Source organism: Rattus rattus, chromosome 14 (genome assembly GCF_011064425.1).
Source record: "Rattus rattus isolate New Zealand chromosome 14, Rrattus_CSIRO_v1, whole genome shotgun sequence".
NCBI classification, from domain to species: Eukaryota; Metazoa; Chordata; class Mammalia; order Rodentia; family Muridae; genus Rattus; species Rattus rattus.
This window is the reverse complement of record NC_046167.1, coordinates 994,101-1,017,733: the sequence shown is the minus strand read 5'-3', so window position 1 is coordinate 1,017,733 and position 23,633 is coordinate 994,101. Positions and strand designations below refer to the sequence as shown.

The 23,633-nt window shown below is 44.5% G+C and overlaps 1 protein-coding gene across 1 annotated transcript in view; it reads right to left on the bottom strand.

Annotated features, from left to right (window-relative positions):
• Wdr27 (WD repeat domain 27) overlaps window positions 1–15,284 on the bottom strand; it is a 92,914-nt gene extending 77,630 nt beyond the window's left edge. The window contains exons 1-9 of the mRNA XM_032885247.1: window positions 14,770–15,284; window positions 9,795–9,919; window positions 7,597–7,710; window positions 6,257–6,308; window positions 4,665–4,735; window positions 3,849–3,969; window positions 2,721–2,838; window positions 1,333–1,436; window positions 237–304 (exon numbers count right to left, since the gene is read on the bottom strand). Coding sequence (XP_032741138.1) covers window positions 237–304; window positions 1,333–1,436; window positions 2,721–2,838; window positions 3,849–3,969; window positions 4,665–4,735; window positions 6,257–6,308; window positions 7,597–7,710; window positions 9,795–9,919; window positions 14,770–14,935 — 939 coding nt within the window. The 5' untranslated portion in view covers window positions 14,936–15,284. The remainder of the gene's footprint in view (window positions 1–236; window positions 305–1,332; window positions 1,437–2,720; window positions 2,839–3,848; window positions 3,970–4,664; window positions 4,736–6,256; window positions 6,309–7,596; window positions 7,711–9,794; window positions 9,920–14,769) is intronic.
• Window positions 15,285–23,633: the final 8,349 nt, after the last annotated feature.

Below are 23,633 nucleotides of genomic sequence, written 5' to 3'. Positions count from 1 at the left end.
ACATTTAAAAGATTAGCGGCATGGCTGGACCAGAGGCTTGTGGGTACGCCCCACCTCTCCAGCCATCAACACAGCTTTAACAGATCTGTTTCATATGTACAAACAGGGGATAGCCATGTACAATCAGTCATAATTTCACATATGACTGTTGTTACACTGGCACAGTGCAGAGGCACACATCAGAGCACAAAGGACTCATCTGACACAACTACCCACTGCACGAGTTTCACACTCACCTTGGCACTGATGGGCTCGTTCATCACTGCACACGACCCAGCAACTTGGACACTCAGGCTCTGAAATTCTTTATTTTCATTGTAGATAAATATTTGGGAATTAATAGAGGGAAACAAGTAGCTGACTCATTTGTTCACCCTAACTATAAGTTCTAAATTAGTGCTTTTGCACCATATGATGTACAGAGCTGGGGATACAATGTGGAAAGAGATGGGTCCTTTGTCACATAGCTTGTAAGGAATGTGCCAGGGCACAGGTGCAGGGAGTAAGGCTGTGAGTGCCAGCAAGGGTGTGCAGCCAGAACCCACAACTGAGAGGAAGCACACAGTATAATACATATCTTAGGCTTCTGGAGAAGCAGGAAATGACAGGAAGGCCCTGTTTCAGACACCTAACAAGAGCAGTGTTCCAGAGGACAGAGCTGTGGGAAAGGACCAAGCAGGATTCCTGCTGACCCTGAATAGCAGCAGGCAAGCCTCAGAAGCTACAGTGAAGGTTGACGCCCTATCCCCCACACAGACAGAGAAGAACTGAGGCACAGGAGAGCATGGGGCTGCTGGGTAGGAGATCTGGGTAAGCATTCCTACCTTTCTTCCAGGGAGAGACTAAGAGCACAGTTCTAGAGAGGACAACTCCTACTGCAGGCTGTCTAGAGCCTCAGGTGTTACGTCAGTACTGGCCGAAGCACACATGAAGAGGAGAGCCTACAGAAGCCTACGTGTCATGTCTAGGTGCCTACTGACTCAGGGGTAAAGGAGAGCCTCCTAAGGAGCCCACCCAACACAAAGACGGAAAGAGCATCACGGGAGCCTAGCACACAAGGATAGGGGAGAGCGTCACGGAGCCTGAGAGACATTTTGAGGGGCTGAGGTGCTGGATGACCCAGAAGAGCAGAAGTAAAGCTATGTCCTTCAGATTCTACAGCACAGGGGTTACTGGTGGTCTGAGCAGGTGCCATGTTTGGTTACTGATAAACATATCCTCAAAGTCAAGTGGTCAGGCTTTCTATCCCAAACTTTTACTCATCTCCCTTTTTAAGAAAACCATCAGGTTATAGGAGACTGACCTAAAAGATTACTGAATTCAAGACCTTACCCTTGAGATGTAAAGCGGCTTCCAACTCAAAGCTTGCCAGGTTCAATATGAATAGAGCTGTTGAGCTTCCAATCCATATGCATGTGGTGCACTCAGGAGCAAAACTAATTTAGGAAAAAAGACACGGTCTTCCTTCAGGCTAGCTCCCAGCATCTCCCTGGCATTCCTGTCCTTCCACGCAGTGAGGACAGGCACACGCCTGTGTGAATGAGCCGTAAGCTGTCTCTGCTGACACCTCAGGCTATACTGGAATCAGGTGCTGAGTTTCCATCGACTGAGCGGCTGACAGCCACTTCTGTCATTGGAAACAGGTACCCCCATGGTCACAGCATGACCACTGCTCAACTCTGATCTGTGTGGTGTGTCTTTTCTTCTGAGTTTATAAAAGCGCTTGATGCCTAAGCCATTCAGGAGCCTGCCAGATCACGTGAGGATCTAGGCATGTGCTCACATCAATGTCACCAATGTACCTGAAGGTGCTGCCAGTTACACTTACGAAAATAAAGATAAGCTCAGACAGGAGCTATTGGTCCACAGTGGCAGAGCCCATCAGAAAGCAGACATGAGTCTGTTTCTATTAATAAGTGTCATTCAAGCTAGGTTTGTACTAAACAATCCTCTTCCAGCTGAACTGTCAGTCCCGTCACTGTATCCCAGAACACCGAGCAGCTGCAAGCCTGCTCACTAGAGCAGTCGGCAAGCAGCCCCTCCACAGGCCCAAACTACACAACCCAGCACCTCTCACACCACCTAACAAGTCATGGTGAACAAGATTTAGTGGTGTGGCCCTGGCTTTGCCTGCAGGAACTCCCAATACTCTGTGACCGCAGTGCAGGAACCAGCCCACAATACAAGCCCAGCTGTCCTCTTGCCCCATTGCCCTGGGGTGTGGACTAGCAAGGGGTGCTCTATTCCCAGGGTCCAGGCACTGAAATGAACTCCCTTCATTTGTGAGCAACCCTGACCCTACATAGAGCTGAATTCCCAGATGTCAAATCTGCTTAGCTGTCTCAGGAAGAACACCCAGCTCTTAGACACTTCTTTTGTTCACATCTATTTCTACTCAGAAACAGATGAGTAAGATAACCTGGAATCTATTTTAACAGGGGAGAGAAAAGAACGAGTTGTATGTGCACTGTCACAACCCAAGGGAAAGTCCTACTACCGAGGTTCCATCTGACTAGGTTTGGTAACAAGGTTTAATAAAACTGAAAAAATTTATTAAATCGAAGGCTTAAAATAGGCAATTTTAGAGGCACACACTCAGTAATAATGGACACACAGAACTTGGTATTTACTTCAGTCATTCATAAAACTGAACTGAATGCTCACTTAGGAAAGTCAGAAGGCATTCTGCCTATGGCTGTGGCCCTGTCCATCATACATACCCTCCGCCCTGGGAATCCGGCAGGCAGAGGTCACAGTGCGCCAGGTTCAGGACAGGGAACGTTGCTTCAGCCTCTCCCCTTTTATCCACCTCGTATCTGCAGTGGTACTGATGGCCTTCTAAGGAACAGAGTTATTGATTATCTCAGAAGCAACTTTGCTTAGCAATCAACTAATAGAGAAGAAGAGACGCAGGGAAGTTTCAGAAATACATGTTGACAGAAAGAATCGCAAATCAAAAGGACAGTCATACTGTGAAGACCAAGAAAAATAAAAACCAAAGTGCGGCCTAGACTGAGTCTGTCAGGGATGGGGATGGGGTGGGGAGGAGACCGCCAATGTGGAGGTTAACGCCACCACTCCTAAAATGGAGCTGAGGTGCAATAAACCATGAGTGACTGACTGTCCATAGAAGAAATAACAAAAGTCATGGCTTAATACATTTGGGGGAAGGGAGACATAATGGAATGTTGGTAATCACTGACCTAACTAAGAAACAAATCATTTTAAGCCATACAAAGATGTAAACTAAAGAAAAATATCCACAAGAACAAGCTAGGGCAGCCAGTGCAAGGAAACTAGTGCACACCCAACGGGTCTCAGGCTCCCTCACTGCCATGGCGACCTGAGGTAGGTGCGGGGAAGGAGGCTGACATGCACAAGTGGAAGCGATTCTGGACAGCAGAGCTGGTCAGGAGCTTAGGGGAGTAGGTACCGACGCAGACACAGGGTCTGTGGTGTAAAGGGCATGGCTGAGGAGCTGGAGGAAAGGCAGGATCTAAGACCTGAAGGAAATAGGTCTGCACTCAAACAACACCTTGGGGGACAAGGCACCAGGTTGCTCAGACCAACCATTCCTGATGGTTGCAGGGCCTACCCTCTTGAGCTCCTGTTTCCATGACAACCCTAGGGTTTGTGTTCTCCTACTCTTATAGTCCCTGCTTGTGAGTCAGCCTCCAGCCTGAGGCACAAACCTATGGGGCTCAGTGGTGCCAGAGGTCAGGACTCTTGGCCTTTCCTAAATCAGAAACTTCCCTTCTACTCCTTCCCACCCTGTCCTGTAGACTCCCTGGTGTGTACCCTTGAGTGCTCTGTCTATGTAGGAGGCCTATAGGGTACAAGAAGCATACCTGGCAGGCTGTACTGCTCAGCCATCATTCTTCGGGTGGTGAAAGTCTCCTTTTTCTTCCTTAGGTCCACATGTGCCACACAGTGGTAGTGATGTCCCTCCATCAAGCTAAAGATCCACAGCTACAAAATCAAAAAATGTGGATACAGATCTCTTTCAAAAAATGATTCTTACTGCAAAAGCCAAAGGAAAGTGGGACAGAGCACAGATAACAGCATCAGATATGTTCCTGGGTTCTCTCAGACACTTGGGCTATCCTGAGTGTTGCTTTTGGTCCCTTCTTGAGTCCCATACAAGTGCTTACAAGGGAAATTTTGTCCAGATGCTTAGTTCAGACACATCTATGATTCAGTGTCACACAGCACATGCTACAGCCTTTGAGCCATGAACACTTCCATGTTACTGGGCCCTAGCACATAAGATAATGGCAGTTGAATTGATGAAAAATAAAATTAACTATCATAGCTTCCCAAAGTACATATTCATCATATCTGTACCAACAGCACCTTTATAAAATAAGCCTAAAGTGTTTACATTTTTAAATATTTGAAATAAATGTCGTCAGTTTTAAAATCATATGAAGCTGATGCGAATAGCTGAGCATGTAGTTCTAACTTTTGCTATTCAAATACTACACAGCATTTTTTAAAGCATGCGAATCAAGGTCCACTTTGCAGACCAAAGGTCCCCAAACCCCACCACTGAGGTGGACAGTGGGACAAATCCTAGCACATTGCTGGTGACAATGAAACAGAGACTTTGCACAAGCTCATGTTCTGTATGCTTGAAACGCAGCTGTAGCTGCACAGGGTCTCACCTGGCCATCAGCACTGCCGGTGACGAGCTGTTGGTTTTCTTCATTAATAAGCAAGTTCAGGAGAGGGTAAGCTGTAGAGGGAACACAGGACATTCAGTATGGACAGTGCTCCTTCTACTCAACTCAGCACTATTCTGAATTTTCATACCAGGAGATAAATTTATAAATGAATACAACTTTGGAAACATCCATGAACAAAAAACAAAAAAGGAATGCTGTCCCAAACAAGAAGAATGGTGTCTACGAATTACAGCTGACTTCTGGTGGGCCTGGCTCGTCTGCCCACACTAAGCGGGCCCAGAGCAACTGCCAACAGCCTAGAGGAAGAAAGTACAGCTCAGCTGGCCCTTCAAACCAGGTAGAGCAGTTCCTGCAGACTAACAGCAGTGAAATCATGAACTTGGCAATAAAAGCAGCAGTTAAATAGATATCTCACTTTAAATAAAAAGAACTCCATAAAATTTAATTTTACTTAAAACAGTCTGAAACTATCGAGAGTCTGGAAGGACTAGACAAGTAGTTTGGGAACTGAGCTGTAGCATGGCATCCATGGTGAGATTCCAGAACAGTCCACAATTGTGTTCCTCAATCAAATTGTTCCATAAGATTGTCTTCAGAAAATCCAACCAACTTCCAGAAAATGTGTTTCATGCCAAAGCCTGGTCAGCAATGGCAGGCTGTCAGCACGCAATACTCTGCATGTGGGTAACCAACCTCGAAAGGTCCAAGCTTGGGAAAATTATAACAGTAACTCTAGCAGGTCAAAAGGCAGCTGCGACTTTCATAAGAGGTATTTCTAATGGGGCATCTCAAAGGAAAGCCCCCTAGCACTGGTCTTTCTGCTGTCCCAAGACATGACTGCATGGTGGAACATGGGGGCAGGGTAGCGGGTAGGGAGACTCCAGAAGCAACCTTGTTAGATGCAGGAAGGAAATACAGGACCTCAGGTGAAATGGTCCCCAGACGTCACACACAACAACCCCCAGGCTCCAGGAGAGCCAGCCCATAGAAATTGGTCACACATTTGTATAATCAGGTGATAGTTCCATTTCCTACAAAAAGACAGTTTGATGAAAGCAACAATTATCCAGAATTTATAAGATGGACAAATGCTCACAACCTAATCGATGGATTGCATGCTGTCCAGAACTCTGTTCACTGGGGAAGATGATGTCCCAAACTCTCTACAGGGCAGAGGAGGGCCCTGTCTCGGGCACTTATTCTGAGAGCCAATCTACTCCACATATTTACCTAAAACGGCTGCTCAGAAGCTGAATGCATATATGTGCATCTATGTGTAAGTTAAAATCCTCAGAGACAGTAGCTGTGAAGCTCACCTGCTCAGTACTCAGATGGGAATCAGCTCTGTCTGGCTACATAAAACACACAATTCTGAATGGCTGCTTAAAGATGCGGCTGGTGATTCAGACCACTGTCTGCTGCGTGTATCTCTGGGGTGATTCAGACCACTGTCTGCTGCGTGTATCTCTGGGGTGATTCAGACCACTGTCTCTGGGGTGATAACCACACCAGGAGAGTTCGTTTACTCAGCCTACTCAGCTAGAATGTAAAAGAGTCAGTCTTTCATTTACCTGTTAAAATGGATGAACTGTATATCAAGGATCCCACACAAAAGTCCCAGACCTTCAGATGAAAGACATTTCATTAAGAGACATAAAAATGTTGCCATTATTGCTAACCATGAACTAAATTTTAAGCAATAAAAATTAATCCATATTTTCATTAAAGAATTAAAATTCACATATTGAATCAGTGCCTTATTGAAACCCAAGGTTTCAGAACAACAGAAGCATGCTGATTGTCACAAAGATGACGGCCTATGGATTTGGGAGGACTCCTCCCAAGATGAGTAGCTCAATTAAGAAGCGCCAGCATGCCCCTGGTCTATGCCCCAGTTGTAGAGGGTGCTCACCGCAGGACTACATCCCAACCATGACAGCTACATGTGTTTGCTGTACCCACCATCCCTTCCAAGGTAGGCTCAGCTCCAGGGACATTCCAAAATACCGACTCTCTTCATTCTCATGACCACCAGTAATACAAGAGGCCCCACTGTGCCTATTTGGAATATAAGAAAACTGAAATGCAACATAGTTTATCCAAGCAGGGCAACTTGGATTTCTGCCTCAACAGCTGCTAACCCCCAGTGGAAGTCACCCGGTCCCATCAAATAAGTATTTCAAAATGACCGTAGACTGTATTCCTGCAACTTCTGTGCTTCAATACACACATGTGACTTGAAGTTTTTCTCTCAGGACAATGATAGTGTTCAACCTTTATTAATACAATTATAGCAACACTAGCTAACTTGGAAATGCTTAAAAGTGAACCTGCATTTTGCTTTAGTTTTTCTGAAGCTTGGTGTAGTGCTAATGGAATCCACTCATCTGTTGGTCACTGGGAAACACTGCAGATATACACTGCTCCCTCTAGATTCAGATTCAAGAAAACTCCTCATAGTTGTTCAATGTCCAAATGCTAGAGACCAAAGAAATGCAACACGGAGTAAGCCAGCCCCTCTAGAACATCAAAACTCCACTTTCGTGTGGTGAGAAAATAGCCTCCTCGGGTGCATGCCTTAAACTGCACTCATTTCTATGTTATGTGTGAGTGAGTGCTTTGCTTCCATGCATATATGTACACCACACATGAGCAGTGCTCATGGAGGCCAGAATAGGGTACTGGATCCCCTGGAACTAGAATTACTGACAGTTACGAGCCAGTGTACAGATGCTGGGAACAGAATCCTGGTCCTCTGCAGGAACACCAGTGCTCTAACCATTGGGCCGTCTTCTCTCCAGTTCTGCCATCTTTACATCCCAAGAAAAATGTGCACAGCAGTAGCAACCAAACAGCGGCAGCAGATATGTCCACAACACCCCAGCAGCCCAAGCCACTTAAAACTGCCCACCTTAAAACTTCTGTCTTCAGACACAGAGATCAGGGTGTGTGCTTGCCAGGGACAGAACTCCACTGCTGTCACTGAGCCTAGATGGCCCTTCAGCTCTACCAGCACAGACTGCTTCTACGAGGATTTATACAAGAGGTTACTCGTGGAATTTTCTACAATGATTGACATCATGAAATCATAGTCCACCACATAAACAAGAGCTTGGTGAAATAAATTCTACAAGGTAAGATGAAGGGCTGAGGAGGTAAAGGCACTTGCCACCAAGCCTGAAAACTTAAGTTCAGACACTGGAAGTCACATGGTAGAAAGAGACAGCCAACTCCACAGCTGTCCTCTGACCTTCACACATGTCAGTGCCATGTATGCTCATGTGCATATGCACACAAACATGTCACACACACACACACACACACACACACACTTACAGAGAGAGAGAGAGAGAGAGAGAGAGAGAGGGAGAGAGAGAGAGAGAGAGAGAGAGAGAATGTTTTAACTTAAAGGATAAATTCTTTTTTACACGTCACTCCTTCCAAATTCGGACCTGCCCTACCTGTGTCAACTTAGAAATCTGAGGCGGAAGCCCTGGTGGAGGTGATCGTCAGTAAATGGAAGGTAAGAAACATGTCTGCTGCTCACAGGCACATCTGCCCAGGCACATCTCTTCTCTGACGTCTTAATTTTGACAGACAACACTGTCAGTGACCTTTGCTCTCTGAGGACTTTCCCCACTTCACACACACAATCTTAACTATCTTCCTAATTCATCTGGTCTCCCTCATCCTAACTAATGTGAGTTCTTCCTTTGGTGGTCAGTTTTGTTAGGTAGGAAAGCTGCCTAATGTGAATCTTCAACTAATGAGCTAGAGATGTTAACAACACCACTGATGCTTAGAACTGAGCAGTACTTTATCCAGAAGGCTCCCATACACCACTGACCTAGAACTACTCAGTCCTCCAGCCATGACACAGCCTCTCCATCCCCAAACTCTGAGGTATGACTTGCATGAGGGCAGATGTCATTTCTTTCCATATGATCCTCAATTTCATTCACTTAAATAAGCCCAAAAATTGTCCAAACAATTTTTGTTCCCTTTGTGTGGTGGTTTGAATAAGAATGGCCCCCACAGGGTCATATATTTAAGTGCTTGGCCACTAGGGAGTGGCACTATTTGAAAGGATTAGAAGGTGTGGCCCTGCTATAGGAAATATGTCACTGGGAATGGGCTTTGAGGTTTCAAAAGCCCATGCTATGCTAAGACTCTTTCTCTGCCTGAGGACTAGGATGTAGCTCCCAGCTACTGCTCCAGAATTATGTGCTGCAATGTTCCCTGCCATGATTATAGTGGACTAAGCTTCTAAAACTGTAAGAGCAAGCTCCCAGTCAAATGCTTTCTTTTATACATGCTGCCTTGGTCATGGTATCTCTTCATAGCAATGGAACAGTGACCAAGACATGTTGTATTCCTGTATCCTAGGGCTGAGGATAACCACCAGATGACACTTAGCTAACATCTTTCCTCACCTTAAAGTTGTAAAGTAGATAGCAAGGCAAGCCATAGAAGGAAAAAACACTTCATTCACTGTATTAACCTGAAAAAATGTACAAGACAGCTAGTTCAAGCACTGAACACTCCCATGAACTGAGGAAGCAGATGCTCCTCCCCTCTCTCCAGGAAGATTGTATAACACAGTGCTGATTTACCATGGCTCAAGCACCAGTGCACAGCGAACTCTGGGTTAGAAATCCCCAACCTAGGAGACATTTACTTTTATATAAACTGCCTCAGTTTAGCAACAAGTGAGAAATCTGAGTCACAGAGGAGAAGACTTTTCACAAATAGGCAGCTGAAGTCCTGTGTTACACAGATTCTTGGGGAATCTAACTTGGAAGACTGCTCAAGAAGAACTATTTTCATAAATGTGTCTGTGTAAACACCAATTCTGGTGGCTTATCATCTACAAGACCAAGATGTTTCCCTTGGTTTTTTCCCAACATCTTTAAAAATACATTATACCAAACTGCCATTTTAAAAAGGGAAGCAGGAATGAAATGCTCACTAACAGGAGCCCAGCCTGAGTGTAAACACACACGCACGTGCGTGCGTGCGCGCGCGCGCGCGCGCACACACACACACACACACACACACACACACACACACGAATGTATGCTTGGTTCCTCCATGGGCTGTCAGTCTTACCTCCACATCCATCATAGATATTTTGTTTCCAGCACACACTGTGAGAGCACGATCATCCGGACTAAATCGCAAACACAACACTGTTTGTAAAGGGGAGCCCAAGACAGTCCCTCGAGGAGTCAACCCTAGAGCAAATTTCAGACATTAGTGTCAACTCATCAGATGTCAGAAGAATGCGTCCCATGCACAGTCCTGTGCAGGTCTCCGATACAGAGCCACAGGCAGAGGAACAATGATTGCCTCTGTGATGGTGCAAGAGTTTTTCCTGAGCTTTTTCAGGACAGGATCAATATCATAAGAAAACTAATCTCTGGAGGGCGTGGGCACCCAGAAGAGCTGCACAGACCAAGCTCTTCATGGGTGAAGCTCTTTTCTCGGTGTCCATTGTCATCCATTCTCTGGTAGTGATACACTCTGACCAAGGTGGGCAAACAGGAGACAGTGTGCTATGAGAACGCTGGCCTCTGAGGCTCTTACCACCAAGACATCACCTCTGACCATCCTGCTGGTCCCTGGGCAACAATGCAAAATGTACAGAGAAAATTCACATGTAGCCACACCAGCCAGGCCAAAATTGTGAGACAAAAGACTATGGTGCCTGCCGTCTTCCCAGAGCCTCAGAAACCACTGATAATTAGCACAGATGTATCAGCAGCCAACCAAAACAGTGTGTGTAGAGGCTGATCTTAGTCCTCAACTTGACTATTTCTGTAATCAACTAAAATCCAAGTAGCTAAGTACAGTCAGGTACAGCTGAGGGATTGTTCTTAACTGGATCATTAGGGTTGGAAGATCTACCCTAAATCTAGGATACATTTTCTGGCAGCATCCAAGACAGAACTGAAATTAAGCCCTAGAAGGGACGAGTCCCTGCTTCTCCAGGCTGAGAGTGGAGCCTGTACTGTGACTCTTTCTCTACATAAGTGCATTGCTGGACTTCGAGCAAACACTAGACAGAGTGATTAACTTTGAGAGTACCCTTAGGCTCCTGGGTCGAGAGATACAAGCGAGAAAGAGTCAGGCAAAGACAGATGGTAAGAAGTTAATGTGAGAATCCAGAGGAAGGATTTAGTAGCTTGTACCTTTAGCACTTACAGATGTGTGAGAGATGGCCAAATGTGAGTTAGGGTTTAAAGGTAAAACAGATGGAACTCACCAATGGACTGGACATGGCGTGAGCTGAGATCCTAGCCTGAGCAACTGAAGGATTGAGCCCTGGAGAACCCAGACAGAAAGACAGTAAGAGGGGATCTGTGGGCCAGGAGCAGAGGTACCTACAGTGCTCTTAGATGTGACAAGATATTTCCGGCAGGAAGTATCTGGAGGCTAAATTAGAAGGTCCAGACAGAAATAAAGGGATAAGCCATTGGCACATGAAATAAAATCATAATCCAAACAAGCAAACCTCGAAGTGGTGTGAACAGAAGACCTGCAATGTGCTCAGGAACCATATACAATTAGGCCAACTCCTGTAGAGGACAGGACAGCCACACTGAGGAGAGCATATCACTTTTAGGAGCCACTGCCCCTTCAAACCCAAAGAACAAGTCCATTCTCACTTCCAGGACCTTCAGCATAGTAAATCGGACACGGAAAACTTATCATGTACTGTGACAGACACCAGTGAGCACTGACATGATTCAGAAAGAACCTTCTACCCAGACCATTCATCATCCACATCCATGTGAAGAACCAAAAACATGGTAACCATGACTATGGGAAAACAAAATCTCAGAGAACAACTTCTAACACAGACAGCTATGGACTATGCAGCTCTTTCCAACACTGTAACTAATTTTTCAAAACCTATTTTAAATGATGTTTCTTAAATGCTCTAACCTCTCCTTTAACCCACCACCCACCAGCGGTAGTGGGAAAGAAAAGCTACAGGGGAAGTAGACCTGTTTGGAAAGGTTCTTGGGAGCGACTCCCATCTGTGCTCTCTGGAGATTAGCAGTTCAGTTCACCGACTAGCAGAGGCAGCTTGATCCACTTGCAAACACTTCCTGGATAAACCAGCAGTCCAGTTCAGGAGAGTCGGGAGGGCAAACACAAATCAGCAGCGATGGCACTAACCTAGCAGAGACAGCCAGGCCTCAGCCTTGGCTGAGTCAACAGGAGGGACCAGAGCAGACAGAAACACCAGGAAAAGCTCCCAGCTGTGCCTCTCTCAGTGAAGCCACGATCAGCAGACGAGAGGACAACAAGTCTTGCATAGCTAGCTCTACAAGCAGGCCTAGCTTAGCCTCTGTCACTGTCCTAGAATCCTTCTTATACTTCCTCCCATCATCCTGCACAAGTCTTGCCTCAGCATGTGTCTTGCCTCAGCACATGAATCTGTCTAGGTGGACATCGCTCTGCCAATCAGCCCGAGTCTGTAGAAGCATCAAGAAACTGCAGCATATCACCAGAAGATTTTTGGTGCATTTCTCTCTATGGAGTCCCAATAAATGCAGCTCAACTATGCATATAATGTAGACCAATACATGAGTCATTATCCTTCGACATCAAAGAATCCTTCATCACATGTCCTTTCCTGTGCTTGCTTTAGGAGAGCGTCCTTTCACCTGTGTCTGATTCAGCCAAACGTTCCTTCACTAGTCTGTCTTAGCCTTTTACCTGTGTCCACCTCAGGACAGCACTCCTTCACGTGTTTGCCCCAGCAAAACACCATGCAACACACTGACTTTCTAAAGAACCATTAAGTCCCCACTTTACAACACAGAGGACCATCTACCTACAGCTTTAGGAGTGCAGCCCTTTCTAACACAGGACTGTCTATATGCATACAGCCTTGGGAGTATAGCTCCTTCAAATAATGAGGGCTTTAAGTCTATGTGTATTAGTTACTTCTCTATTTCTGTGATAAAGCATCATGATCAAAGCAACATAAAGAAGAATTTATTTTGGGCTTACAGTTGCAGAGGGAGTTCAGTACCATCATGGTAGAAATTCTGGAGGCATCTGAGAGCTTATGCTCCAATTCACAAAGAGAAATCAGAGAGAGTATATTCTTTTAAAACCTCAAAGCCCATCTCCAGTGATACACCTCCCTTAATAATACCACACCTCCTAGTCCTTCCCAAACAGTTCCATCACATGGGGACCAAGTATTCAAACATATGAGCCTACATGGATCCTTCTCATTTAAACCACCACGGTATAGGTTCTTCTAACTCAGAAGTGTCTACCTATACTCTAGGAGAACAGCCCCTTAAAACAGAGGGCTGTCTATCTATAGTCTCAGAGAGGCAGCTCTTTTTAATGTGTACAATGGCGTTCTGTATGTCTTCTGATAACTAGTGTACCTGTCAAAGTAAATATAGAGCTCCCAGCTGTCCCTGGGCTTCAGATTTGTGTGGTTCCCTGATGTTGACATAGCTTAACTACCGTCTGCCTGTCCACTTCCTCATCCGTTTGCTCCTGATCCTGTCCCAACCCTCTTCTGCCTTTTCACCTTGCAGCTAAGCTCAATTCTATATCATCCCCTTTACCCCTAACTCTCAGCAACAGCTTCTTCCTGCAGCCAGTTTGGGTTCCTCATCTTCCCAATACACGTTCTGCTTACATTTCTACTGGCCCATTTCTAAAACCTCTTAACTCTGTACAGCCTCTTTAACTCGTGTTCATTCTGTAACTCGGATGGATGGATGGATGGATAGATTGACTCACTACGTGCTATGTGCTATGACAATCAATATTAGAAATAAGATTGAAATAAATTGATTCACCTCAGTTAGATTATAAGGTAGAATAAATTGGCAAATTGTTGCAAGTGAAACCACCACACCTTGAGAATTATTATTCAAAAATGTGTTAAATTGTAAAAAGACACAGGTCTGGCTATGTTTCTGGCATACTTCACTCACTCACAGCAGTGAGGCACAAGCTGCTAGAATTCTGTGGTTCCTTGGCATCATTCAGCATAATCCTCTAACTGTACATCTGGGATGTGGCCATCAGCCTCAACTGGGAAAGCTCTCGTAATCCAGACACTTGCTCCCCCCTCCTCTCTCTCTCTCTCTCTTTCTCTCCCTCCCTCCCTCCCTCCCTCCCTCCCTCCCTCCCTCCTCCTCTCTGCAGCCATATCCTTTTACCTATATCCCAGGCCCCAGCTGAGCCTCCTGTCTTCAGCTCCAGCTACATTTCCGCAGAAGTCAACAAACTTTTCCCTTATGTACACTCCCAGAACTTACTATTCACCTGTGTGTTATCTACTCAATCTGAGTGGGAAACTCGCCTGCAGATAGCAAGCCTTGCTCCTTCCTCTTTGTTTGCAACACAAACCCCTAGGATACCTACGCATGAGCTAAAATACTCCAAATTGTCCACAGATCCTCAAGGGTGTACAATATTGATATTTAAAATAAGAAAATACAGAAGAGAAAGCCAACACAAGTCTGCATCAGCAATGGTCAGTGGGACTGATGACAAGGTACACTAGACCTGCAGCACTGAAGGGACATGTCCCACTCCCTGACTGTCACAAGTGTATTTATACATGAGTTACTCCCTCGGTGTGGCTAGGATTAAACCCAGTCTCCTCCATCGTAGGTATCTTAATTAGGGTTTCTACTGCCATGATCAAATGTGACAGCCAAAAGCAGCTTGGGGAGGAAATATTTATTTCATCTTACAACTTATAGTTCATCACCCAGGAAGTCAGGGCCTGAAATCAGTGCTGCAGATAAATGACGTCTTACTGGCTTGTTCTTCATGGCTTGCTCGGTTTGCTCGCTTATACATCCCAGGACCACTACCCACCACAGTCTGGGCCCTTTTAATTATCCATCAAGAAAATGTTCTATATATTTTCCTCAATTAAGGTTCTCTTTTCTCAGATGACCCTAGCCTCCGTGAAGCTGAAAATTAACAAGCCAGCAGGCAAGCACTACACCTCCCACTGTACCTCCAGTAGGTATGTCCTCAGCATTTCTCCATTTGAATGTCATTACACTGTGCTCTACATGCTTACCTTTAAGTGTCTTCTCTCTGCATTCGTCCACGTTCCACATTATAATATAATCCTCTGATGCAGAGCAGAGTAGAAGTGGATCTATTTGATTTCCAAAAACCATAGCAGTAATCAAATGATGGTGTCCTTGGAGGGTGAGAAGCTTAAAAAGCAAACAGGTCAACATAAAAAATCTAGAACAATATAATTTCAAACCTAAGGTTTTCAAATGTATTTATTAGATGTGTTGACTTTTAATTAATTCATTATAATTTCTGAACACACTGCTGATTATTCTCTCAAGTGACCACATCACTACTGGTTGTTATCCTACACTGATACAAGGAGGCAGGGTACCCACTCTTCCTATTTATTAAACAAATGTATACTGAATATTCAGTAGATACAGAAGAGGTGCTGGTTATGCTGACAGCTAAGGGGGAAGCTGGCAGAAAATCACACGTTTGAGCCATTACACAGCAGGGGATATGGAAGCTCTACTGGCTCTAAAAAGAAGTAAAGCAAAGTTATAGGGTGTGTGGCCTGAAACTGCTGCTGGCAGTACAGAAGGAGATTAGAGAGCAAACACACCAAGAAACTGGAAGCCAGTAGGAAGTCCAAGCAGGAGGATACTGGGATTTGTGTATGCATGTGGAGGAGAGACTGGCAATGAGAACTTGTGAGCTAGAGAAATAGTAATCCTGATGCAGATGGAGAGAGGAGATGAACAAATCCCCACGCTCACAGTTAAGAGGGAAAACACGCAGATGGGAGAGAGGGTGAGATGCCCAGTGGTCAGGGCTCCTTTGGTTCTTTGGAAGTGAAGGTGCACACAAGTTGACATGGTCACAGGAGCTGCAGGCACTTGTCTCTCATAGTGACATTTGCCTACTGTCTCCTTCAAGAGTGACTCTTGGCTGCTTTATAAAATGCTGCTGGGAAACTAAGACATTAAAAGACCTAAGAACAGAGACTCAATATAATCAAATGCATCCTTTTCAAGGCCATACCATGAGTAGCATATAGGATGAGGTACAAATTATTCCTTCTATCATATTGATTGTGCCGTACAGCAAACCTGACAATCAATCTAGGGGATGTAAAAAGTATGGGTGGATGAACACATTTCTGCTAGAATTCAACCCATTAAGATGAGAGCATTGTGCTGCCAACTCCCAGCCTTAGGAGTCCAGAAAAGACCAAACTCCTAAAGCAAAGAGACATGCCCTTAGCATGGCAAGCTACCCAAAAAAACATAATTCCTGGGTTGAAAAAGAGAGTTCATCCTGAGGAATATATAAAGACCTTCTTCACACAAACATGAAAACTACAGATAATCTGACAGAAATAAAATCATGAGATTCCAGCACTGCAAACAAACAGAGTTGCCCCTGAACACACATATCTGCCAAGTGAACATTAAGTGGCCAATCAGTGTGCAACAAGACTCAAACCCTAATCATCATAAGGCATGCAAGAACTATGTAACAGGGGACTGCTAACAGGGCTAACCTGGAAGGATCAAGTATAGACAAGTTGTGATCAACCATAGCTCTGACCATCAGCAAAGACACAGCTTGGCACAGCCACTTGAGAATCTCCTGGATATTATCTACTAAGTATGTGCATGGCCTGTAACTTAGCCATTTCTACGTGAGTGTACTAGAAAACATCAAGAAAGAAAGAAAGAAAGAAAGAAAGAAAGGAAGGAAGGAAGGAAGGAAGGAAGGAAGGAAGGAAGGAAGGGGGTCAAATTCTACCAACAATACAATGGATTAAACAGAGTCTGTTCAATATACTGTGGAACTATGAAAAGGAAAATCAGAGCTCTCCTAAATACATGTGAACAAAAGAAACTGCTACAGAAGAATGCAGTGTGAAATTCCAGTCACATCAAGTTTAAACATGAAGAAAAGGTGTCTCTGGTGCAGAGATCTAAATGGCACTGCACTTAGCAAGAGTGAAGCCCTGACCTGGCTTCCCAGGTGCACACACCTATGTGGGACACTTTTCTCCTAAGCATTTTATTCTTCATTGCAAAGTAAGAATGCTCAAGCAGGATGCAAAAGGAGGCTTCATTAAGTTAAGATGGGTCTTTTCTTGTTCATATTCTTGCAAAGACTTTTTAAAGAAAGTTAATTCACGACCATTTGTATTTTAAAAATAAGAATGTAACATAATGTTTTTGTTTATCAACATCATCCTGCCACAGCTCACAGTTGACTCCATGAAAGCTAATGTTTCCAGAATATGAGAGAAACAAATATGCAGGGCGAGGTCTCTGCAGCCCTGGACCTAACAAGACCCCACCTTGGTTGGTAACCTGCCTGGTGAGAAGGGTCCTTGGGGCTCCACACACAGACATGGTTCCCGTCTAAAGGAAAAGCACAGTGCTGTGTGCTACAAGCAAGTGGAGCGTGAGCTGCAGACTTCTTATACTCAACCACGTATCTTTCTGTAACTATATCACTCATGTGGCCGTCAGTGGAGGGCATCTCTGGAGGTGTTCCCATTGTCAGCCTGAAAATACAATGCATAAATAAGATGAGGGCAGGTACCCTGTGTCATACACATCAAAGTCCAGTTGATTCATCACTGTGAGCATGAGTACACATCACGCTTACCCACTCACTCCAACTCCCCCAAAAGACAAGCCAGCAGTGAGCACAGAATGAACTCTTCTGCTTTCCCATGGTCCGCACTTCACAGGCCTTCTTCCACCCTCAAGGTCTCTTCTGGGACTCTGAAGGTGAACTGCCACCTCCCACCTTCCTGACCTGAAGGAAGACCCCTGCATCAGTGGAGTTGGTGAGATACTGCAACAGAAATGATGAACCTCAGGGGGTATTCGAGTATCTCAGTGGATCTGGACACATGAAATTATCTCGATACTCTGTGATGGACGTTACATCATCAGTGATTCATTCCTAAGTCTCAACAAGCATAAAATGTCAAAAATGTTCTCGATGTTTTCTCACTTTATTAAATAATTTACTGAGCATGACCACCTTAGAGCCCTGTGGTAGTAAGTTAGAGGATTCCTTGACTCCACTTATCCTATCCTGCTGTGGGAACAAATGTACTTGAAGGCACAGCCAACCAATCTTTAGTCCTGTGTTTTCTGGTGATCAAGGTGCCTGTACCTCTCTACAAACAGCTGATCGGGCCCCAGTCCACCCTCTAAAGTTTTATCATCAGAAGGAAAAGCAGAGACCTTCTTACAGAAAACTAAGAACAGCGGGATTTGAAGAAAATACAGAATAGTTGATCTGTCTAAAACTGGACCCTAGATGCTCCGTCAAGTGGCCTTGCTTGGTGAAAACATGCCCCGCTCCTCTAAATTATACTCACACTTACTCTAGTGGAGCTCACTGCAGCCAAGACCATAGAAACTGACGGTGCTGCTTTTATGAATGAGCAATGTTGTCAAACTGCCTTCTAAGTATTTATTTATGCTATTGGATTAGTGCTGAGCTCAGCTTTGGTCAGAGAACCCTCATTTTATAGTGTGCAGCAGTAACTAAAACTAAGTGAGTGTTGAGTGACCGCCCAGTAATGGAACATCCATATTACCTCCTCAAAGGCTCAGAGGACATTACCAAAGAAGAAAAGGGAAGTTAGTAAGAGCCAGAGAAAGAAGTGGAAAGTTGTGGAACTTCTGGGAAGGACATGGCCAATCCCCTCTTGAATCCGCAGCATCTGGGATTACCTACATTAAAGTGACCCTGTCAATATTCTGACATGGGGGAGGGACAGCAAAGTGGGTCATGAGTCCCCACATCTCCCTCAGGATTTCTAGGTAGTTAATTGTTGCTAGGGGAAAAAAGAGACATTTTCTTCAGTGGCTACATCACTGGCTAGGTGTCCACGTTTCTGTAAATAGCCCTTTACTCATGTTCCTGTAAGCATTCATTGGGACACAAAATAAGAAACAAATGATATGAAAAATAGGAGGATTATTTGGGAAGAGCAATGGGATTGGTCAAGGTGAGAGGAGACTATGATCAAAACATACATGTGTGGAAATGCCATAATAAAATCGTCACTATGTCTGATTAATACACACAAAACATTTTCAAGGTGGAAGAGAGCTGAGCATTAGTAATCTGTCAGTTTCCTGACTATGGATGCAATGTGACCAGCCACCTCACATTCCTGCCATCCCCAGTATTCCAGCCATTTTCATATCACACATGTCCTACTATCCCCACCTTCTTCGATGCCTCTTCTCCCATCCCTATGGCCCATTACTAGTTCCCATGTCTCTACAGACATCCCAAGTTCAACAAACAAAGAAATCAAAGCTATAATCATAGCAGAGAGCATGCAGTGTTTGACATTCTGGGCCTTGGTTACTATAATGTATTTTCCAGTTCCATTCTTTACCTTGCAAAATTCACGATCTCATTTTTCTTTACAGTTGAATAAAATTCTATTGTGCATACACTGTTTTACTAGCCATTCTTTGGTTAAGGGGCATCTAAGCTGATTCCATTCACTAGCTATTGTGAATAGAACAGCAATGAACATAGACGTTCCAGTATCTCTGCAGGAGGATATAGAATCTGACAGATAGGTAGGATAGATAATAATAGATAATCTGATAGATAGGTAGACAGATACATGACATGATAAATGAATAGATGATATAGATAACATACACGACAGATGATAGACTGACACATACATACATGATAGATGATAGATAGATAGATAGATAGATAGATAGATAGATAGATAGATAGATAGACAGACAGACAGATATGATTGAGATAGATATATACCAGGAGTAGTATAGTTGGGCCATATGTGTCTTGTTTTAATTTTTTGAGAAACTACCAAACTAATTTTCATAGCATCTACCCAAATTTGCACCCCACCAACAGTGATTAAGCATTCCCAATTCCCACATCCACACTAGCATTGCTGTCATTTGAGTTCTTGATGAAGACCACTATGCCTGGGAAGAGGTGGAATCTCAAAGTAGTTTTAACCTGCATTTCTCAGATAGCTAGGGATGTCAACACTTTGGGCTTTGGGTTTGGTTTTTCAGTGTTTATTAGACACATATAAATGGTTAGGTTCCTTCATGGACTATGCTTACCTTCAGAGCCCATTTTCAACTGGGTAGTTTGTTTTCTTGTTAATTTTTTGGGGGTTCTTTGTATATTCCACACAATAATCCTGTCAGACACATAACTGGCAATGATTTTTGCTGACTACACTATCAAAATTATTCAGAAAGTCATCCTTATGCCTTAATGTGAAGCTTATGTTTTACTAGTAGTTTCAGAGTTTCAAAGACCTGTTTCATAGCTAAACTACCACTGGTCTGCTAAAGAACAAATGCCTATCAAACTTAACACACAGTTATACAGACCAGTGTAACTGTAACACACAGTGCACAGGCCAGACTCGGCACACAGCAGGCACTTATGGATCAACACAGGACAGACTGGACATATGGCAGGCACTTTGTGCATAGCTGTGAGGAACCTGCATGGCCACCACGTACTAGGAATCCTGAATGTCTCTCATCTTCAGGACACCTGCCTCTCTCCTCCAGATCAAACATCAGAAGAGTCCTTCTGTTGCTTTGTGAATTATCAGTGTGATCTAATTAGAATATAAATTCCCCATTTTCCCCACACTCCACCCACTGTGGCTTGGAAATGTCTATGTAGCTGGTGCTGTCTTTGGTCTGGTGCTGGCGTCTTCCATGGGCAGATATTTAATTCAACAGGACAACTCTCAGCTGACTGGAGGAATAGATAGATCAGTACAGTGAGGCAGAAATCTGCAAGGCCTCACTGGCTATGGAAACAAATATTTTGGTTTGAGATACTGAAAGATGTGTCCACAGATCCTATAGTTTCTAACATCAAATAGACTCCTGGGCTTTATCTCAGCATAGGTTTGGCTGTGGGTCTGGTAGAGAAAGCTCCTGGCATGTCCAAGCTTAGGACTTTAGCAGGTGAGATGACAAGGAAGCCCACCAACACTGATGAGCCGTGCTCTCCAGTGGATGATAGGGGCTGGAGGAGTCAAACATGCTTCCTAGGTTGTTGGCCTGAGCAACTAGGGCTACTATTTCTGAGACAGAACAGTATGGAGTATCATAAATTAACTTGTAAATGTGATCATGAGATGCAAACCTTCCACTGTGCCATTCTCTAGGCTCTGAATCCAACTTTCTTGCAGTTACATGGGATGAAACGGGACCCACTTTCCTACCCCACAGTGTGTAAATTTTGAGTGTAGCAATTGGAGCACCTCATGTTGCTCTTCCCATCCAGGGGCTAGCAGAATGAGTTAGTCTAAATACATGGAAGAAAGAAAGAAGGCATGGCAGTGACACTGGCCAGGATACCACATCTCATGTGGAGGAAGACAGTGTGTGCAGTTCTACAGGAAGAGACAAAACACATATGCAGACACACATGTATGCACCGTCACATATGCTCATAATCAACCACACTTACACACACACCCAAACACATATAATTTGATGCAAATAGGATCTTGGAGAAGGAATATGATGACAACTCAAGGAGACCATACTAGTCAGGATTCTCTAGAGCAACAGAATCTACATAAAAAGGGCATTTATTAAAGTGGCTTACAGCCTGTAGTCTAACCAAATCAACAGTGGCTGCCAACACATAGAAAGTCCAAAAATCCAGTAGTGTTCAGTCAGTGAGGCTGGATGGTTCAGATGTCTTCAATACATGCTGGAATCCTGAAGTAGTAGGTACTTGTGCCCATGAAGGATTCAAGTCGCTAGGCAGAGGGAGGGCAAGCAGGAGGAGAGCCGAGAACTTCCTTCTTCCACGTCCTTTATGCAGACTGCCACCACAGGTGTGGCACAGCTTACCTGTGAGCCTTCCCACTTCTGATGACTTAGAAAAACTCCTCATAGGTGTGCCCAGCCACTTGGGTTTTAGTAAAGTCCAGATGTGGTCAGTTGACCATAAAGAATGAGAGAGAGATAATGTCATGGAGACTATGGCATTCTAAATTTATTCTTTGAGAATTCCATATACTTAATGTATTTTGAACTTCAACTCCTTCTGGACTCTGCCACAAACAAATCCCCCCCCCTTTCTGTCCTCTTCTATTTTTTTTTAATAACCCACTAGGCCCAACTAGTACAACTAGTGTATGCACGGTCAGAGACATTCAGTGGGGCATGAACAACCTACCAGTGGCCACACATCCAAAGATAAATGACTTTCTACTCTCCCCTAGAAGGTATCAGTTGCCAGTACTTTTTAAGGTAGGGGTGAAGTCTCATGCTGGAATTTTGACTGCCTAGATCTTGTAAAAGTCTCATACTGACCAAAATCTTATAGTAAAAGCAGAAAGCAAACAAGCAGCATCCTGGACTCAGCATCTGACATATAAGAGTTGAGTGTAAGCATGCCTCAGTAGGCTGACATATTTACAAGAGAGAAAGGAATGCACTCAGAGTGCTCTCTGGTGTTAATCAGTTTCTGTAGACTGCCTTGAACATCAAGGGAAGGAAAGTTATTGCTGCACCAGCTTCCCCTTGAGGCCAACGCTTGGCATTCTCAGCTGTAGCACCTACTCTCCTGCAGACAGTAATGTGCAACAGTGAGAGACACAGGCTATCTGGAAAACTAGGTCATTCCCCAGGAGGAATCAGAGACACACACAAGGGCAGTTCCAGAGCTCTGGATTAGCTAGCTGACAGCCTGTCCTCCCTTTGATCAAAGATCAGACGGCCTCCTAAAACTGATGGCCATGTCAAAGTTATTTTTGTCTTGAAGACATCTGTTTTCTAATCAATAGATGGGCAGTCACCTAGCAGTTTTCATCCATACTTTCAGTTTTCTCCCTAGAACCAGAGGAATGTAGCAACATTTACATTTCCCAGCTCTCTAGAAGTCAGGGACAGCCTGTGCTACAAGGATCTAGCAAGTATAGCTCCAGAACAATTATCCCACAGGTGCACTGGAATGTCTATGATGGTGCTCCATTTCCTCCCTAAGGGAGGAGGAAGGCTGAAGATCCAGAGCAGGACACCTGTCCTGATCAGAAGAGCATCATGGCCTGTCTGCTCTGTGGAAAGATTTGCTGTGTTAAGCTACTGACATTCTAAGATTTTTTTTTCCATAGCTAACACATAACCGGTTCCTTGAAAAGAGATTCAGTGACACTGTGAAACAATGCTCAGTGACCTGATCAAGGGTAGGGGGTGGCAAAGAAAGTACCTTGGGACCCAGAGAAGGTGAAGATTCGTGTCATACTAACAAAAAACATGCCTGACCACACATGGACTGAGCACAGGAACCTTGGCTGACGACAGGGGTGGTGGCCCACAGATAAATTTGGTGAGGCCATGTGAAAGCAAGGGGAAGTGGAAAGTGTGCAAAAGTATGGGAGCTTCCACTCTGGTGCACCTCAAGGTACCCACATCAGGCACAAAGAGTAGTCAAGACTTGGCCTTTTAGTCAAAAGCAACTCGAGGGTGGTTACCTTTAGTCCATGTAACTTTAGGTTATGAGCCACCAGGAGAGCAGCTACATTCAAAGAAAATAGACTTAATGTGAAGACGGAAGGATAACAGTAGAGGTAGGTAGCTGCACCTAGAGCAAAGGGGACTCATCCTGGCCAGAGCCTACTGTCTTCCAGGGAACCTTGAAGAAAAAAAAATCCAACCAAGAATAAACAAACAAAAACACAACAGCTTCACAGGGTGCACTTCTCCCAAAGGCAGGGTCACACACTCTAGAAAAGCACATCCTTCGTAGCTGTTTCAGATGTAGCCATGGTAGCAGAATAAAGGACCTCACCACAGGGCAGAATCAGCATGCAATCAGAGAAATATTCCAGACTCCAGCAGACCTTATAGCTGCCATGAG